Source organism: Pongo pygmaeus, chromosome 10 (genome assembly GCF_028885625.2).
Source record: "Pongo pygmaeus isolate AG05252 chromosome 10, NHGRI_mPonPyg2-v2.0_pri, whole genome shotgun sequence".
NCBI classification, from domain to species: domain Eukaryota; kingdom Metazoa; phylum Chordata; class Mammalia; order Primates; family Hominidae; genus Pongo; species Pongo pygmaeus.
In genome coordinates, this window is record NC_072383.2 from 60,853,241 (window position 1) to 60,873,905 (window position 20,665).

General features: G+C 42.0%; 1 protein-coding gene across 1 annotated transcript in view; it reads right to left on the bottom strand.

Moving 5' to 3' along the window:
- The window catches only part of PPM1H (protein phosphatase, Mg2+/Mn2+ dependent 1H), a 290,291-nt gene extending 270,379 nt beyond the window's left edge, over window positions 1-19,912 (bottom strand). Inside the window, exon 1 of the mRNA XM_054444105.2 lies at window positions 19,210-19,912. Coding sequence (XP_054300080.1) covers window positions 19,210-19,454 — 245 coding nt within the window. The 5' untranslated portion in view covers window positions 19,455-19,912. The remainder of the gene's footprint in view (window positions 1-19,209) is intronic.
- Between the last annotated feature and the right edge of the window lie 753 nt (window positions 19,913-20,665).

The window sequence follows — 20,665 nt, forward strand, 5'->3', positions numbered from 1 at the left end:
AAGCAACTTGGCTTAGGGTTTCAGTGGCTCTTTATTTCTTGGCATATGTGGTGAGTGCCTGCAGCGCCTGCAGCCCTCTGCCTCACGTGGGACCTTCAGGAGTTCTGCTGTCTGCTCCAGCACTGGCTCTGCTCCCTGCGTGGTTCAATCAGGAATGGTTGGAGGGCTTTGGGCACAGCTGTAGCAGAGTTTGTGCAGGAAACCTCCAGGTGATCAAACCAGCAAATGAGGGATTATTACCTTTTCTGTAGCAAAAATTGTGGTCCTTAGTGAATTCACCTGGGACCTCCATCCATGACAAATCCCAGGTTTTACCTGAAAAGGAAAGTCCCTCCCACTTCCCCTTCAATCCTGGATACATAGCACACAGGTGTACCCAAGAGCAGCCCAGCAAGAGTCCTAAATACAGAGGCATCATTCAGACATGATCGAAGGGAATCACCAATCCTACAGAGAGGTTCCAGAGGACATGCCTGGCAGACCTAAAGAGCAGTCAAATGTTACCAGCACCCACTCTTTCTGTAAGAAGGGAGAATCATTATATGTCTAGTGTCAGGTGGTTCAGGCTCCACGTGGGGATTCTGACAGGCCTACAAATAGTCACAAAAGATTTTTCTAATTCCCAGAAATAGCCGCTTTCATACCGCCAGGACCTTCCTCATGCTGCTGTCTCCCTCATGTGCCTCCTCTACACAACACCCGTTCCTCCAGGGTTCGAACAGTCAGCTTTGCTCACCCCTTCTCATTTTCTCCAAACTTAGAATTAACCAGCCTGTGTCCATTTGCTGGGTTCCCATCACATTTGATCAATTCCTTCATCACAGTAGCTTATTATATTATAGTTATACACACAATGTCTTCCCTGCTAACTTGTGAACCCCTTGAAAATAGAAAATATATTTTTTAACCTTCAGAGCCTTCCTTACACTCCATGAGGAGGTTTAATAAATGTTAGCTGACTGAAAACTGAGTTAACTTAATGGTTTTCTGTCAACCTAGCTGAAATAGTCTTAAGTTTTACTTGTAACTAATATGGCTTGCTAAATATGGGCATTGTTGATCATACATTATTTTCTTTAACAAACAATTTTAACTAGCAAACCATTTAATAACATAACACAATCTAAACATCTTCTGTTTTGGTATCTGTCTTATAATACAGTCTGAAAAGTGTGAATGTTAAGTAGAGATGGTTCATCTTTAAGTCTATAAGTACCTAACCAATGATAATTTACTGAATAGAATAAACTATTTAGATTCCTGACAAAGCTGCAAAACTGGCTTTACTGATGAGGTAAATCACTGCTTTGAGATATGGTAAAAATAAATATATCTCAGGAAAAGATATGTACTTAAGTGCAAACACCAAGAGTATTTTTTTTTGGTGACAAAAAAATTACTTGAGCATACTGTTTTAAATGAACTGTACTTAAATCAGAAGAACTCTACTATAGAAATGGATGCTGAAGCAGTTCTGGTATAAATGGAGTTACTGAAAGGTAATAAATCAATCCTTGAAGAATATTCAAAAGCACATTAGGGAGAAAGCTGATGTAGGCAGAGTCCCAGTCATTCATCCTTAGCCACTTAACCCTGATGACCTTCAAGGAGCTATTGATGCTAGCTGTCGGTCACTTAACATCTGAAATGAACAGACCACTAGTTACCCTCTACTTTAAAAAAAAAAGAAAAAAGTAGCATGTGAAAAGTTCAACTTACAAAGAACCAATACTGATTAACAGTACCATTCTGAACAATATGAAAATGTCTTGCACTGACATAGGTCACAAAGCAAGCTTCCTGGTGCTTTTAAAATACAATTTGACTTATGCGAATTTTCAAAACCAAACCTCAAGCAAGCCTCTGCGTCCTTTACTCAGGTCAGAGATGCTGAGAGCAGTACAGTGACACGTGGCTGCAGGGCCACGTATAAGTACAAAGTATTGATTAAAATTACATCAAGTGCAGCTGCTTTCTGTGGCAATTTAACTGCCAAAGTGGGAGAACATTAGCTCTGTGCCAAGTGGCAGCACAATTCTGACAGCTATGTAGATGTCCTCGGGTCACCCACCTACAGACAACTTGGGGCTAAATGGAAAGGCTGAATTCAGATCTAGTTGTGATCTTCATTCCCTTTTTTCCTGGAAGGATCAGTAAGAGCTTTCAATTTTACATTTTTTCAACTTTTGGTCGACCCTAATTAGATATCTACATACCTTACAAATTATAATTTGGCTGTAACAGAACCATGTCTCAAAATGGACATTCCAAAATGGAAGGAAAAGCTTGTCATCACCACCATGATTTTGTTTGCTTCACTGATAAGATTTTGAAGCATATCCCCCTTCCAGGCAAATATTTCAAATCATCCTTTCTGGACAATATAGTAACATATCACATTACTTTAAAAGAATTAGGGGAGAAAAGCCTAAACATTTAGTCTCTTTTAATTCAGGATAGGCTATTGAAGTTTATTTTTATTTTTTGATTTTTTTTGTGGAGACAATATTATAACCTGTGCTTGGTGCTCATTCTTCATGCTGTAAAGGGTGGGGAGAGCAGGATACTATCCTCTAAGCAAGGGGATTAGTTTCCACTACACCATACTTGGTTTTTCGTGCTGTTAGATTTAGACATTTGTTTCATAAAATCAAATGTAACTAGATTTCCAATTCACTTCCACTTTTTGTTAAAATGCATATTCAGAGATTTTAAGATAAAGCAGACAAGGCAGATGAAAAAATATTAATTTGTAGTGAAGTATATAGAAATATCCCACTGAAAAGTCAGTAGAAATTAAGAAGTACCCAACTTCTCTTATGACACTTACTCCCACAGCACTGTACGGCTGGGAAGGGCTAAGTCGATGGCCTAACTTTATGAATATGCAAACTGAGGATTAAAAAAGTGAGGCTGCTTGCTGAAGCCACAGACTGGCTAGGGAAAGAGCCAAGACTACCTCAAGCTGCCCCTTCAAGTTATTGATCATGGTGCCACCCCAGCACCATGCTACTCCTCTGTCATGCTGTGCATGGGTTCTCAACTTTTCATTAACTTATTTTCCCAAGAAGAGTGTGAGCCTCCCAAGGTTAAAACTTCTGTATCTTTTGCCTCTTAAGACATGTGAAGCATACAGTAAATGCATGATGTTACCAAAATAGGGGCAATTGAAACCTAAATATTAAAGTGAAGCAATAATGCTTTTTAATCAGTATGTCCAGCTCACCAAAACACTACTTTGGTAAAGTACATTAAAGTATATAGCTAACACTTCCCAAAACAATTTTCAGTCTAAACATTGATCTTTTCTAACTATTAAATAATGTCACAAGAAATATTAGGAAAGTCCCTTTTGAGTATTTTTCCCAGAAAAATGTCACTTTTCAAATTATAGCTTAGCAAAGATTTATCTACAAGGAGGTTCATCCCAGGACTGCTTTCAATAGTAAAAACTTGGCTAACATCAAGGAAAAAAAAGTGTGTTACAACCATAAATAGAATACAATGCAGCTATTAAAAATGATAGAGTAAAATATTTGTTTACATGGGAAGACAGTGACTCCATTTGAAGTGAAAAAACTCATCAGTATGTAGAATTATCGCAGTTGGAAAATAGATATGTACTAATAGGTGCACACAAATTATCAATTGAAGCTAATTACAGGTGATAGAATATATGGATAGTTTATGTTCTAAGTTCCTGACTAACCAATGCCTTCCTCCACTTTGACAGGTTAGTAAACACCTAAAGATAATTTTAAGTTCTTCTCATCCACAGTCAGTGGAGATAGAAATTTTTACAAGAGAAACTTTTGCCAAAGGGTCAAACTCTGCTAGAAAAATAATATTCTCAGCATGAGTTTAATTAAACTTGCAGCTGACATGCATTGTGCCTCTTGGGCAACTTGTAGCACTTTGGAAGGCAAGAAAATAAAACTATTAAAAGACAGTTTTTCAACAAGAAAGAGGACATCAGGGACGTTAAAATAGTGTTCCTGAGGAAGGTGCTACACTTCTGAAACCCAAACAAAATGATCTTGACACTCATCTGAGCAAAGTTTGCTGGTAACTCAGGTGATACAAAATCCAAACCTGTGGGCGGAGAGTCCTAGCCTGTGGTCTAGGCTCCTTGAAGACCTGAAAAGGTAGAAATATGAGATCTAACCTGTTTTAAATGTTGGGGGGTGGGGGGTAGGGGAGAAGCTAATGACTAACATTGTGGGCAAGAAGTACTCAAGGTTAACAAAGGTTAATCCTTTGCTTTTGGCTGAAATGTTATCAGTTCAATATGATTTTCACTACACCTTCGTGATTAGGAGATACGATGTATCTGGTTAATTTTTTTTTTTTAATAGGAGTAACTTAATGCTTATTTAATACAGCTTGCTGGACAAAATTTTTCACAAGGAATTCATCCAAGAAAAAGAAATAATAAAAGGGCTCATGATGTTGAGAAGGTTAGGAACCAGGACTTGAGGAATTTACAGCACAAGTCCTCATGGAACCCAGAACCAGAGACAAATCACATCTGGTGGTCCCTCTGAGGATGGCAAGGCAGGTGGCAGGGCTTCAGGTGGTGTGCAAGGGGCAAAAGGGCAGCGTGGCCAGGTAGTCTCTGTCAGCACTAAACTGATGACAGGGGAATGGGGAGAAGAGGACAGGCAGGGCTTCAAGTATGGGCCCATGTGATTCCCAGCTGAACACCAAGATTTTAAAAAAAAATACATAAATAAACACCAGCTGCTGTAGTCAGAGTTGCCAGTTCTTCTCTTCTTCCCATTTGCTGCTGCACTGAGTCACCAGCCCAGTTCTGGACACCTGGTTCTAACAACAGAGCAGCATGGTCCTCTGTGGCATAGCCTCATTGTTAATAATCACAGGGAGAGATGCCAAGAGGGCATCTAATCTCACTCTTTGGCTCCACTCCAAACCATACCTTATGGGGAAACACTGTCCTACAAGGCTGATAAAATTACTGTTTGTCCCAAACATATCTTTTAGAGTCCATCCTCATCAGTTACTTATTTACAACAAAATATTATAGCTATTTCCTCTTTTATATTACAAAAAATCCTCTTTTTAAAATTGCTTTTTTTGTTGTTGAGACAGGGTCTCACTCTGTCACCCAAGCTGAAATGTGGTAGCGTGATCACAGCTCACTGCAGCCTTGACCTGCCTGGTTCAGGTGATCCTCTCACCTCAGCCTCCCAAGTAGCTGGGACCACAGGTGCACCTGACTGAGGTTTTTTTTTTTTTTTTTTTTTTTTTTTTTGTGGAGACTGGGTCTTGCTATGTTGCTCAGGCTGGTCTTGAACTCCTAATCTCAAGCGATCCACCTGCATTGGCCTCCCAAAGTGCTGGGATTATAGGCACGAGCCATGGCACCCGGCATCAGAAAAAAAAAAAAAAAAGAAAGAAAAAATTCTTAATAGTCCCTTCTTTATTAATATCAGTTTGGTTTCCCATTCCTGCTTTCACTGACACCCTCTTATAGGCTGTTCATAGTCACTGTACCTTACAATTTGCTTCCTACTGAACATTTACACTCCATCTTTTATTTTTACTGACTGTGTGTAACATAATTTGTCAACATTCACCTTTTCAAAAAGGCATATAATAACGATTAGTACACCATAGCAGACCACTTAAATATAGAAACTCAATAATCTATAGCATTTTTATTTTATTTATTTATTTATTTATTTAGACAGAGTCTCACTCTGTCGCCCAGGCTGGAGTGAAGTGGAGTGATCCCGGCTCACTGCATCCTCCACTTCCAGGGTTCAAGCAATTCTCCTGCCTCAGCCTCCCAAGTAGCTGGGATTACAGGCACCTGCTACCACACCCAGCTAGTTTTTGTATTTTTAGTAGAGATGGGGTTTTGCCATGTTGGCCAGGCTGGTCTCAAACTCCTGATCTCAGGTGATCCACCCGCCTCGGCCTCCCAAAGTCCTAGGATTACAGGCATGAGCCACCACGCCCGTTCATATTTTCATTTAAAAAAAAATCAATTTATCACAAGATTTTTTTCCTTCCTATACTTATACAAAAAAGATCACAGGGTAAAGATGCACCGTTTTTTAATAGCTTAAATGTCTATTTATCAACTCCCTGAAAGTACAGTAGAGCACGCAAGCCACTTTGGTCCTCTCAGCTGGGCAAGTAATTGATCTGTCTGCCCACATCCCTGGGATGATTAATTACAGCATGCATCCAGCAAGGCTCCATTAGGCCTGGCTTGTGCAAGCCAGCAATGTAGATGCACACACTCAAGATGGCCACCCCAAGAGACCACGCTGCCAAAGCCAAAGGTATGAATGCTACACTGAATGCTGTCACACTTTTTGGCCCCAAAGTTCACTAACTTGAAAGATTCCCATTAAAACTCAACTCTGAAGCAAGTGTGGCGGTGCCCACTCACAATTCCCAGCTGCCTGGGAGGCTCAGGTGAGAAGATCACTTGAGCCCATAGGGTGATATGATTGTCCCTGTGAACAGCTATTGCACTCCAGCCAGGGCAACACAGTGAGACGCCATCTCTAAGACAAACAAGCAAACAAAAAACTTGACTCTGCTTAAGTAAAACTTAGGTAAAAAATCTCCCAAATTAAATTTTACAGGGGACTCACATAAAACCTCACTTACGATTTGAGCCCCATTATTCAGAATTCCTAAGTACATTTCCTTACTTCTAAAGAGCTACTGATGTTAAAACACATGCTGTATTTATTAAGTTTAGAGAAAAGAAACATCACTACATAAAATGTACAGATTGGTTTTTAAGACATACAGGCTTTCCAAAAACATTAAAATATTTTAAAATAGCAGTTGTAGTCCAAAAATATAGTAATTTTGACAAGGTTTGGACTGTTATACTTAGGAATGCACATATAGTAAGGAAGTATAATTTTAAGAGACTACTATACTCAATAGAACTATTTTAAAGTACTGTTAAATGTATCCTTTTATACAAAACTTGATTTGCCAACATGCCTTTATTTAATGTAAAGTCTCTTGAAAATTAGTTTCCTTTGAGTAATAAAATGCATTTAATTCCCTTATGTGGCATTTTGTTTATGGGAACAGGATGTCTTTTTTTTTTTTTTTTTTTTAAATAATTTCACACAATGAATGGTCAGGTTTAATGATTCAGTGATGGTCACCAGGGTCATGGGACAGCCTGAGACTCTAAAGTAACTTGATTTCTCTCTGGGGTTCATTTTCCTCTTTTATTGAACATAGATAACCGATGCTTACCTTTAAGCATTACAGACCAGGGCCTTAATAATCATCCGGAGCTATAGAGATGTAAGTTGGTGTTCTCTTATTCTTTCTCCTAAATATGAGAACATAAAGTCCACAGAAAGAAAATACAGCTAGGCAGTTAAATTTTACAGCCGTTTAGAGAAAACTGAGTCAGAAATAGTATAACAAAGGAAGCACTATGGATTCACGTTTCAGAGGACCCAGCTGGTCTGACCACACCAGAAAAAGAGCAGCTGAGCGGGTACTCTGCTTTCCCTAAGCTGTTAGTGGATAATCTCTACTTCAGAAGTATGGAAAACACAGTGATGTCTTGATTCATCATGAGCACTTTTCAAGTAACACATTCTGAAGTCTTTATTGAAGAGTGCTCTTCAGGGAGCATTCCTGCCTGGCCACCAGCTGAAAAAAGGAGTGATTCAAGTTTTAGGCAGATTTCCTAATTTAATTAAATGAGAGCATAGCAAAGAGATACTCTCCAATTTGACCCCATGTGAAGCTCAACTATGTGGATGCGAAGTTATGGGAAGCTTATCAACTGAGTGAGCATTTGCAGGGGCCAATGTTATAAAACTGAAGTCTGAGGTGGCCCCTTCCATGCACAAGGACCCAATTGCTGCTGTTTTTCTCAACTGAGGATGTCAAAGTCACTCAAACTTATTTTTGTCTTTTTCTATGGAAAAGAACTTAAAAGCATAAATTAAGGCCACTGCACTAAAGGAAAAAGAAGCTTAGAGATAACTCAAGAATGGACTGATGTATGGACAAAGAAATGGGTACACAGGCAGATAAATGATAAAGCAAATCTAACAAAATGTGAATTACAGAATCTAGATGGTGGGCATATAGGTGTTAAGTCTACAATGGTTTCAACTTTTCTGCATGTTTGAAAATTTTCTTTTTTTCTTTTTTTGTTTTTTCTTTAACAAGACGAAGTCTCACTCTTGGCCCCCAGGCTGGAGTGCAATGGCGCAATCTTGGCTCACTGCAACCTCTGCCTCCCGGGTTCAAGCGATTCTCCCGCCTCAGCCTCCCGAGTAGCTGGGATTACAGGTGTGTACCACCAAGTCCGGCTAATTTTTGTATTTTAAGTAGTGACGAGGTTTCACCACATTGGCCAGGCTGGTCTCGAGCTCCTGACCTCAGGTGATTCGCCCACCTCGGTCTCCTAAAGTGCTGGGATTACAGGCATGAGCCACTGCGCCCGGCCGAAAATTTTCATAGTAAAATGCTGGGGGAGAAAATAATTCCGAGTTATAATCACAATAAAGGAGGCAGCAGGCCCCACTGTGAAAAACCTCAGCCCTGAGGGCAAGACACTTGGTTCCTGGCCCAACCCCAGGAACTCACAGAGTTTAGAACTGGAAAGGGCATTGGCAATCCTCTAGGGCAGGTAAAATACATGGTTTTATGAGTCCACGAAAATTTAGAAAAATAGAAACAATATTTTCATAAAACCAAAAGCATTTGATTTAAAAACTGTTGTTTTGCTGAGGTTATATGCCTCTATGCTTCTGGTTTTAAAAATCCTTTATTTCATGAAACACTGGTGATAGTAGATGACAGATTTGATTATGTCCACACTTGGCAAAATAAAAAGTTAATAACCTCATGTCAGTCTTCTCAATATTTTTGAAATGATAAAAGGTTACAGAATAAAATAAAAATTCTGAGAACTACCAATGCAGTTAATGACCTCATTTTGTAAGACGAAACTGAGGCCCAGAGTGGGATGAAGTGGGGCAGTAGCCAGCTCGACAACTGTAGGCAGTTCACCAACTCAAAGGGTTGAAAAGGTGACTCACTTAATCATAGGTGGGATGCTTACCCAAGGAACAAATCCCAGGTTACACATACAGAGATGGAAGCCTCTTGTAAGAATCACCCATATGGCTGACTTTTCAGTGCTGCCATTGGTCTTCTGAACATAATCTCTGTCAGCTGAGCATTTAGAGTAAATTTCTTACAGAAACCAGTTTCTGAATTTTGATGTTACTCCTTCAACCATGCTTGCACAAACAGAGGTAAACAGTGACATAATACAAGTGCATAAGGAGGTACAAATTTACTACATTCGAGACTATCATCCACTGGTCTTATTTTTTCTAAGCTTTTCTCATAGCCAAATGGCTGGCACAGAATTTTATGTAGAATATTCTGAAAAAACAGAATACATTTTCTTTGTAAGCTAATATTCAGGGAAACCCTAGATGACATTTGATAACAATACAAGTAGCAGACTACAAAACGTGAGATTTCAACTGATTCAAGAAATGCAATTAGCCGGGTGTGGTGGCTCACGCCTGCACTCCCAGCGCTTTGGGAGGCAAAGGCAGGTGGATGGCTTGAGCCCAGGAGTTTGAGACCAGCCTAGCCAACATGGCAAAACCCCATCTCTACCAAAAATACAAAAAATTAGCCAGGTGTGGTGGCGCATGCCTGTGGTCACAGCTACTAGGGAGGCAGAGGCACAGGAATCGCTTGAACCCAGGAGGCAGAGGCTGCATTGAACCTGGATCACACCACGGCACTCCAGCCTGAGCGACAGAGCAAGATTCGACTCTGTCTCAAAAAAAGGAAATGCACTCAATAAACCTGCATTTAAACTACAAAAATAATATAAATAGATGAATATCAAATTAAAACCATGTCTAATAAGGGAAAAAGGTAAATATCTTAGACTAATTTAAAAAGGGGAAACTATAGAAGTTGAACTTTTGTTTTATAAAATAAACATCCATTCACCAAATATGTCTGTCATTACCTTACCTGCCTAGACAAATGAGATGAGCAAAAGAAATAAAAATAACAGTGAGCAGGTGGGGTGCAGTGACTCACGCCTGCAATCCCAGCATTTTGGGAGGCCAAGGTGGGTGGATTACTTGAGGCCAGGAGTTCAAGACCAGCCTGGGCAACATGAGGAAACTCATCCCTACTAAAAATACAAAAATTAGCCAGGTGTGGTGGCATATGCCTGTAGTCATAGCTACTCGGGAGGCTGAGGCATGAGAATTGCTGGAACTGGGGAGGCAGGTGTTGTAGTGAGCCAAGATTGTGCCACTGCACTTCAACCTGGGCGACAGAGTGAGACTATCTCAAAAAAACAAACAAATAACAATGAGCAGAGCTCTGGTGTGTCATGCTAGTCAGGTTTATACCCCTGTGGCTGAAGAGCTACATCATCTTATGTTAACATGTAATACTCATTTATTGGTACAAACCTTCAAGCCATATTTAGTTCCAAAGCTGGCCTGAGTCTTTATCCCTTCTATGGCATTTTTGGGGCAGTTTTGAATTCCTAGCCTAGACAGCTCCCCAAGGGCTGCAAGGCAGGGCAGCAGACACATTCAGACACAAACACTATTTGCCTGTTGACACATTTGTCTATTTGGTCATTTCATCTGTCTTCTAATATGTGCCTGAAACAAATAAGGTACTCAAATATTTGTTGACTGAGTTATCTATAGTAGTAGAATCTTCTAAACTATCTGCCCAGCCCTAACTACCACCACCTCCTTTTTAAAGAACTGCCCGTTTTCAGGGGTGGGTCTTGGCAGCCATGATCACCTATGTGAAAGGTGGACATCTGAGACAAACAACCAACTGGAGTCTCTCTCCCAAAAATTCAAAATTGGAATTGAGGCCACAGTTGATGTGGTCTGGTTGCTTGTTGGTGGCATGGAGAAGTCACCTGTGCCCTTGTGAAAGACTGAAAGAATGGCCACTTTGTTGCTGGATAGCTTTCTAGTTCAGGGTTCCACTCCCTTGTAAAATCCAAGTTATTCCTATACTTGGGTTCTATAACACAGTTGGTATCTGATCACCATTTCCTTCCCCCCACCACCCCGAAGTTAGCTCAAAGGCATTTCTATGAGTTGCAACCAAGGACAGTAAGTAGCTAAAAGGAGTAGGATGGTTATTCCAGTACTTTACATGTTATAAGCCTGATATGAAATAGAAGCCATAGAGAAGATTAGGTATGACCACCCAAATACTAAATTTTGCATTGCAAAGAAAAAAAATGAAGTTAAAAAATGAACATGTTAGAAAAAATATTACAACATAATAGGCCAAGGGTGAACAGCCTTAAAATATAAAGAGCTCTTATAAATATGAAACATTATCTCAACAGAAAAATGAATATAAACAGGAAAACCGTAAAAAGATCTCTAAATGGGTAGGGTGCAGTGGCTCACTCCTGTAATCCCAGCACTTTGGGAGGCCGAGGTGGGTGGATCACCTGAGGTCGGGAGCTTGAGACCAGCCTGACCAACATGGAGAAACCCCATCTCTACTAAAAATACAAAATTAGCCAGGCATGGTGGCGCATGCCTGTAATCCTAGCTACTCAGGAGGCAGAGGCAGGAGAACTGCTTGCACCTGGGAGGCGGAGGTTGCAGTGAGCCAAGATTGTGCCATTGCACTCCAGCCTGCAGGACAGAGCAAGACTCTGTCTCAAAAAAAAAAAAAAAAAATTAAATGGCTAATAAATATCTATGACATATAAGTATATACATCTGTTTATTCATTTTCTTCAATAATCAAACAGATTACAATGAAGTATATTTCATCTATCAGATCATTGACAAATATTAAAGGCTTAATACTAAAGCAGTAGACACTGCTGGCTGCAGTGTGAATTGATACAACCAATCTGATATGTATCACAGTTGTGAATGTGCATATGCTTCTAACCAAGCTTTCCATGTCTAGAAATTAATCATAAGGAAACAACTGGATGAACTGAAGAAAACATATGAAGATATTCACTAAAAGCCTAAAAGTAAATCTAAATGCTCAATGGGAGATTCATAAACGGGAAGCCGTTCAATGGAATATTAGGCAGTCGACATATAAGAATATATGTGCAGTGGCTCATGCCTGTCATCCCTACATTTTGGGAGGCTGAGGCAGGTGGATCACCTAAGGTCAGGAGTTTAAGACCACTGTGGCCAACATGAGGAAACCCCATCTCTACTAAAAATACAAAAAATTACCTGGGTGTGGTGGTGGGCGCCTGTAATCCCAGCTTCTCGGGAGGCTGAGGCACGAAAATCACTTGAACCCAGGACACGGAGGTTGCAGTAAGCCGAGATCGCACCACTGCACTCCAGCCTGGGCAACAAGAGTGAAACTCCGTCTCAAAAAAAATAAATAAATAAAATAAAATAATATATGTTGAAGAGGGGACCATTTTATATTCTTAAGAGAAGGAGACATGTTAAAAGACATGTAAACATATGATCAGCTTTTATTTTTTTAAAAAAATACATATATAAAAAATCTGAGAGACCTAATCTAAAATATTAACAGTGGTTAATGAATTAACAAACATTTTTCACTCTGTTCTTCACACCTTTTACTAGTCTATATTATCTGAATTTCCTATAATGAGTATCTCATGGTTAAAAGTGTTTTAAGTATTTCATTAGACACAGTGAAAAACAACCAAAGGTAGGAGTTCCACAGAACTGGATATGAATCCAAGATCTGCCACTTAAAAAGCTTTGTTACTTTGAACAAATTACTTACCTATGTTGCATTCACCTTATTAAATCCTTATACATAAAGTGCTTAGTACAGAACCTGCACACAGGACTAGCTCAACAAATGACTATTGCGTTTAGCAATTTTTAATGCCTCTAATAAAGTATAAATAGGGATGATCCCATCACTATATGGTATATGGGAGATGGGCCAAACAAATCAAATGCTATACCATTCTTAAGCTAATAATTTGCAAAGTATCTACTGTAGTACCAAACTGGAAAGCTAGTGAAAACCACTTATCTGAAAAAACAACATGGGAAAGGCTCCTCAACTCTTTGCCATAACATTACGTTGTATAATTAGGTTCAATCCTGCTTCTTTTGCACCATAATTAAGGGCATCTGCTCTCCTTACAGGGTCAGTAGGAAACACAGTCAATTATGGAAGGGCACAGAAGTAATGCAGATAAATCAGAATGAAAATCATAGTTAAATAACTGCAGTCCCACCTACTCTTTTCTCCTTCTCCCCCTTCTGCAAGGATGACAAAGATTCTCTCCTCCACTAAACTTTAGTCAGGCCTCTCTTCTCTACTAGGCCACAATGTTGGCCCCATTCCTGTTCCTTAAGCAAGAATCCTGTTGAGTCAGGTTAGCAAGAATCCCCCAAACTTGATATCTGCTCAAGTTCCTCATTCCCCACCTTTGATGTTATAAGTCTTTGGTCTGCTTTCAGCAAGAATCCTGCTAGGTCGGTTTAGTTTGGTTTAATGTCCCCGCTGAGTAACTTTCCATTCCACTGACCCCTCACACTCTGCTCTTTGCCTACAAGTGCCAGCTGTCAATGCAGTATTGAGCTGGGTTGTTTTCCTATATTGCAACAGACTTGAGTAAAGTCTTCCCTAGCATTGTAACAAGTGTCAGAATAATTTTTTCTCTCTAACATCAGGTAATGTCTTGGGCCTTCAGGTACAAAGCTAATCACAAACTGGTTGGAAAAAACAAGTTTTCTTCCCTAATGTGACTTAAAGCCTCCAAATACTGAGATTCAAAATTACCCGGAAGCATTAAGACATTACAATCAAAACAAAACTCCTGGTGCTGGTCCCTTTGAACCTTAATAGTCCATTTCATTTTAATTTAATTTCAAAAGAAGTACAAAAGGGAGAAAATTATGCTATAAAATTTTCTTGAGGATAATGACTATGTCTTATTATATTATGAACCCAGCATGGGACCAATGCTGGACACATAGTAGGAGTGCATTGATTTCATCAATTGAGAGAAATAAAGGAAGCAGATGAATGATTACTTCCTGAAAAATGATAGTATAAATTCAAGGGGACAAGCTAACTAATCCTCCCTTTAAATTAGGCAAATCACAGAACTATAAAGGCACCAGAGTTTATTTCTACCAAACACTGAGAATTAAAAATAACTCTTGATCATTAATGTATTTTTAGACAACAATTCCAGTATGCAGTTTTACATTTTCAACTAGTACTGCTGTAACCTTAATTAAAAGCACTGTATAGTGGGGTCATAGCAGAGATGCAGATGTCTACCTAAACTGGGACTGAACATATAGTGAACACCCCCCTGCGTGGTGGTTAAACCCTTTGCCTGAAGCATCACTAGTCCTTGAAAGAAGCTGATGCATTTTCCTAAGAAAAGAGACATCCCCAGGAGCTCCACCTAAGGGGGATGATTTCTTTATAATGTTATATCTGAAATATGAAGGAACGCTTAGCTGTCTGCTTTAAAATAGGAAATGAATACCTTTTGCAAGTCACCAGAAAGGTAGCTGAAATAGCTCAGGCTACTCTGGACTTCTAACTCATCTGCAAATACCCTCACCCACTTCTTTTTATCCTTACACAAGAGTAGAGAACCTCAAGTTTCTTCAGTTGCAAAAGTCAAACAGGAAGTTTCCAAGTAGGAGTTCTGCAAAGAGGTATCAATCAGTAAGAGGGGCAGGTATGCCAGGAAAGGTTAGAAGGGAAAAAGAAAGGCCAGGGGATTTCCGAGCTTTGCGGCAAGAAAGAAATAGTAGTTTTTGTGTCTTCACCACTACCCAGCCAACTAATGCCATTTATTGGTAATAAGCAATTAGTGCCAATGACCGAGGAGACAGACAGCCTGCAGAGTCCAAAACAAATCCAAATAACTGTAGGCTGTTGGCTGGATTTAAATAAGGTTATTTCATCAAAAATTTCATAATTTTCCACTCTGTGAGACATACACTTGTATGATATACATTTAACAGACCCTCTCAAAGTAGCTTTTTGTTTGTATTTATGTCCAGGGGTACTTTTATAAGAAACAGGAAAAAAATAATTTTATAGTTATAGCTATAACCTAAGTAAAATTAGCTATATTAATGTATTCTTTCTGTACAAGTAAACAAATGTGTCACTGATAAAAACCTGAATATGATGCGTTAACATACACAATATTGTTGCTCAAAACCACAACACATTCTTTGGCATTCCCTACGGCTGTAGTTTCAGGCACAAATTCCACGCCTGCTGGCATCTCTAAGACCAACTGTTTCATCAACAGGATAAAAATTGGGCAAACAGGTAAAAAAAGAAAAAAAGCCAAAATGAGTTCCTAACCCATTACAAAAATGAACCAACCTCCACTTGGGTGGTATTTAAGAGAAAGGAAGTAGCTGCCCCATGGTCTCTGGGTCAGCCTGTTGCTCCCCAAGGGCTTTATCAAATGAGCAGACCAAACAGGCTCAGTCACTGATTTCAAAGCCAAACTTAAAACTTGCTAATGCATGTTTTTAGAAAGATTTTAGCTTAGTGGATGTTATCTATAACTACAATGCTTTACAGAGCTTTACAACCTTGCAAATACCCCTTAGCCAAGTGGCTAAACTTTTCAGCTGTAATAGGAAGCTTTTCAAGAGCTGGGAAATTCCATCTAGGACAATGCCAATGAATACTGAAATGAACGAAAATCTTCCGTTTCTGCAGCCTCAAGTCTAGCAGGGATTGCTTACGGCTAATTCTCTAGTTCTATAGCCTATAGAGTCTCTCTTCTTGAAAGGGATTAACAGTAAGTGGCAAAAGATTAGACCATTTCTCCTTTATTTTTCTACCATCTCAAAGGGTCAGTCATCAACATTAACTCATTGACCAAAAGATGTCAATTTTTCCTCCCAAGGAAGGCTTGGAATGTTACTCACTTTCTAGAGAGGTAAACAGATCACTTCTGATTCAGGCATTAGCTCCTTAGTACAGTTCTTATCACCACAATTTGAGCAATCTTCCTACCTATTCAACCCCTCCCAGGTATCTTCTAGAACAAAGAGAAGAGAATTTTCTTCTCCCAGTAAATCCTGTAGGAAAGGGCAGCATTACTGGTGGCAGCTTCTGATCACAGCCACAGTCCCTACTTGTCTTTCTCTTTCCTTCCTTATTTCAGCCATTTTGATCATTCAGGATGCATTTTTGCAGGAAGATAAACTAACAGTTCAAGATATAAGGAAGCGGTACAGTATAACATCTGACAGGGATAAAGGTGAGAAGAGAGAGATGGCCAAGACTTTAGTGGCTATTCCTGGGTACAGATGAATACATCATAATTTAATCTACTGTAGAGAACGAGTTTGGTGTTGTGAGCTCTGGAGTTAGACTGCCTGGGTTCACACACAGGCTTGACCCTGGGCAAGTTGCTTAATCACTCAGTGCCTCTGTATTCTCAACTATAATATGGAAATGATAGTGCCTACCTCATTGGGCTTTTGTGAAAATCAGATGATATAAAACAGTATAAGCACTAAAGAGTAAGCATTAACTATGTTAGCTATTACCAATAATATATATTTAAGAAGAATGAGGTAATTCTGTGTTTACTTATGAATACTATCAATGACATAGTGTTTTGTGAAAATGCTACAGAATAATATGCTTAGTATGAGTCTATTTTGAGAAGAAAAAAGAAACGCATGATATGTATTTATGAGGGCATCCAAAGAAGTCTGAAAGCCAAATATCACTCAAACATTGAACCCTCATTACTCCTAGGGAGTAGGCTAGGGCTGGGGAAGAGGGGCTGACTTTTTTTTTTTTAATAGGTCTTTGCTTGAATTATCACACATGTATTATTTTTGCCACTAAGTTTAAAATTTGTAACATTTTATAGTGGCCTTCCTAGCCTTCAAGTTGAATATCTCTCATGTTTTATTCTAAGAAAAAAAAATAACTTTTTAGGGATGAGGAAATGGAGGCCCAGAGAGGATGGGGGAGCCCTCTAAGCACTCTCTCATGCGTGTCTCATTGCATCCTGTGCCTACCATAGGCATGCAAACACTCTGAAATTCGTTCCTTTTCCTCATGCTTATCTGAGGCTTTCCTTTTACTGTGTCCAAACGGCTTTCACCTTCAGTGTTTCCGTATCTTCTTTCCTACCTCTCATAACTTTCTCACCATTGCCTGCTTTTCCGCCCTCGCCCTGGGAAACTCACTGGAGTGGGGAGAGATCTCAGGCGTTTGGCAGGCACAAGGACTCCCATCTACACAATTATACGACGGGGTATGCCTCCAAGTTGCTGTCTCGTAAAGGGTCCAAATGGGCCTTTTTTTTTTTTTTTTTTTTTTTTTTTTGAGACGGGGTTTCGCTCTTGTTGCCTAGGCTGGAGTGCAATGGCACGATCTCGGCTCACTGCCATCTCTGCCTCCCCGGTTCAAGCGATTCTCCCACCTCAGCCTCCCGAGTAGCTGGGATTACAGGCATGCGCCACCACGCCTGGCTAATTTTTGTAGTTTTAGTAGAGACAGGGTTTCTCTATGTTATTCAAGCTGGTCTCGAACTCCTGACCTCACGTGATCCGCCCGCCTCGGCCTCCCAAAGTGCTGTGATTACAGGCGTGAACCACCGCGCCCGGCCCAAATGGGCTTTTAAATAACGTTTTTATTTCAGTCAAGAAACAGTGTTTGGTATGTTTGGCAGGCAATTTTTTCTCCTTTAGGTCTTTCCTTACACAGGTGTTTATTTTTACTTTGGCTTTCTCTTGGAAGTTACAATGCTATTTTGTACCTTCGCCACCCACAACGTTCTCTTCCGTGCTCATCTTTTATGATGTGTTAATTTTTACTGTCTGAGCTCCCATCAAGCGCATTTCTGCCTCCTCACTTTCACACTCCAATCGTCTAGCCCCATTTATACACGTTTTCCATTTCAGCCCATGGAGAAACGCGTTTATAGGATGATAGGAGAAGGAAAGGAGAATTAGAGATAATAAGCAGAGCAGATTCCAAGCAGTCTCTCCCACCGGAACTCTTAGGGTCGGGAACCAAGCCTGCCCCGGGGTATCCGGGCCACCAGAACAGGGTCAGCATCAAGGCGCCCAGGCGTTGGAAGAGCTGATTGGTTCCCGGACGAACCAATCAACCAGCGAGGCCGTGCACGGATAGGGGAGGGCCAAAATTACCGAGGGGATGGGGTTAACGGAAAAGGCGCAGGTGTGCCAGCCACCAGGTTTTGCGTGCACTTTTGCACCCCCTGGTTCATTAATAACCCCGAATTATATTCTAAATGTCTCCTAGTTTTCCCGTTTCGTACAGCTGAGGTAGTAGATAGAAGGGAAAACGTTACTTATCTTACCATTCATAAGATGGTTATTAATAGTCAATGGAAAAGTGGCCATGGAGCTGGGGGAAGGGCAATAAAATCCTCCACCTCTCCTTTCCCGATTCCACTGTAGGTCGTCAACCTAACTCAGTGGGTTCCTGAAATAGCTGATCAGTCAAACGCAAGCTTAATCACCAAAGCGGATTACCAAAATGTTATATTAGACAGTTGGAATAAGTTTCCCCCTCCCCAAGGGCTGAGGGAAATAGTACTGGCATTTACCGAACGCGCAGCGTTTTACTACCTGCTAAAGGAGAAGCGAAGGAACTCGCGGGCTGAAAGTGAGAGAAACTGAGACCTTCGGAAATGTACAACCACGCACTCGGACACGGCTACCTCCCGGAATCGGACACAAGCTCCCAGGCGCAGTGACATCTCCTCCAAACCGCCACCCCACAAACTCTTCATCACGCGGGGGCGTCAACGATATTTTGGGAGGGTGGGGGTACAGATAGCAGATTTTCCTTATGTGTTTCAAACTTCAGAGCTTTTCTGCCCGTTTTTTTTTTCCCCAAGTGACAGAGACCCCGGATTCACAGACCTGTCTCACCTTAGCTTTCCCACGGTCCAGCGCTGCCACCCACCCCTCCACCACCCATACCGGGGCTGGAGACGCCGCGTCCTTGGGTTGGGGGAAGAGGGAGTGGGGAGAAGAGGGAAATGGCCAGTGTAAGTAAAGAGCTCCCCGCCGAGGCCTGGACGCCGGCAGCTAGTGGAGAGCCCTGAGGCCGAGAAGCAGGGAGAGAAGAGGGCTGGAACCGTGCGGGGAAGGGCCGCGAGGAGAGCAGGGGCGCCGCGGGTGTCGCTGCACTCACTCTGCGTAGCCAGTGGCCCAGGGCAGCCGCCGAGTCTCCTTGAGGATGAGGATGGGGCGTGCGATGTGGTCGGCGCTGCACTCCACCTCGTCCTGAGACAGCCCCAGGAACTCTGGCCGCCCGTAGGGGAAACGCAGGGGCAGGTCCGAGCCTCCGCAGCTGCCGCCGCCGTGCTCGGAGCCTGAACTGCCAGCCATGATGCCGCCCATGAAATTGGCCACGGCAGATTTCACTCGAGTGAGCATATTACTCCGGCGCCCGGCTGCAGCGGTGCGAGCAGGAGGCGGCGGGGGCCGGGCAAGGCGCAGCGCGGGGCATGCAGGCTGCGGTGGGCGCCGGGCGCACGGGGAGCCGGGCCACTGGGACGCGCCGCGCGCGGCTCCCAGAGCCTAGTGCTGCAGGGGGCCGAGCCCCGGCCTCTCGTGCTCAGTGCCGCGGCGGCCGCCGCCTCCCCCCGCTACACTTCCGCAACGGAGCGGCATGGAGCGGGCCGGCCGGGGGAGTCACCTCGCGTTCCAGGAGCGCCCAGGCGGCTGCAGCTGCAGCAGGTCCCTTCCCCGCCCCCTGCGCTCGGCTCCGGCGTGCGCTGAACTGAGCCCACCCGGCGAGCTCCCGGAGTCGCTGCGGCTGCTGCCACGGCTACCGCCGCCGAGTCATGTGATAATCAGGCTGCAAGGGCTTAGGCTGCTGCGGTGGCCGTTGCTCAGCCCCTCCCCTGCCGGCCCAAGCGAGACTCGCACCGGGATCGTGACCTCCTGGGGGAGGGGGAGACCGGCTGAGTCGGTACCTGGCGGAGGGGATGGGGGCGCTGTGAGCTGGAGGCGGTACAGGTGTTAGCGGCTGTCACGTGGAGCCGGGCAGCCGGGAAAAGGATTGAAGAATCCACTCCTGAGGAATGCTGCCTTCACCCTCCAGAAAGGAAACTTTGGGAGCAGGAGGGGAAAGGGGAGACAGGTGCAATCAGGGTGGGAAGCTTCTAAGTCCTGCGGTGGAAACCAGCAGTCACTGGGTATAAGAGACTTTCCAGGGCTTAAAAATAAACAAGCCTATACGGATTGCATGAGAATTATTAAGTTTTTCTCTAGGTATTTGTCGATTTACTTTTCTTTTTATTACCACTATATGCATCGTTATCTATGGAGCAAACCTTATTTCGAACCCAGAATAAGCTTAATACACAAGAAAAAAGATCTCTTAAGAAATCAGAGGCTAGTCTGAGGGCAGTGGTATTTACAATTGATCACAACCAGTTACAGATTTCTTTGTTCTTTCTCCACTCCCGCTTGCTTCACTTGACTAGCCTAAAAGAAAAAGAAACAGGGACTATTAGTATTTAATTGTTAAATAAATTTATACAAGCATTTTCTCCAACGTAGCAACAAAAGTATCTTTTCAAAGCTTACCTCGTTTACTATCTAGACAAATAAATGCATTTTCCTCCAACGTAGGAACGGAA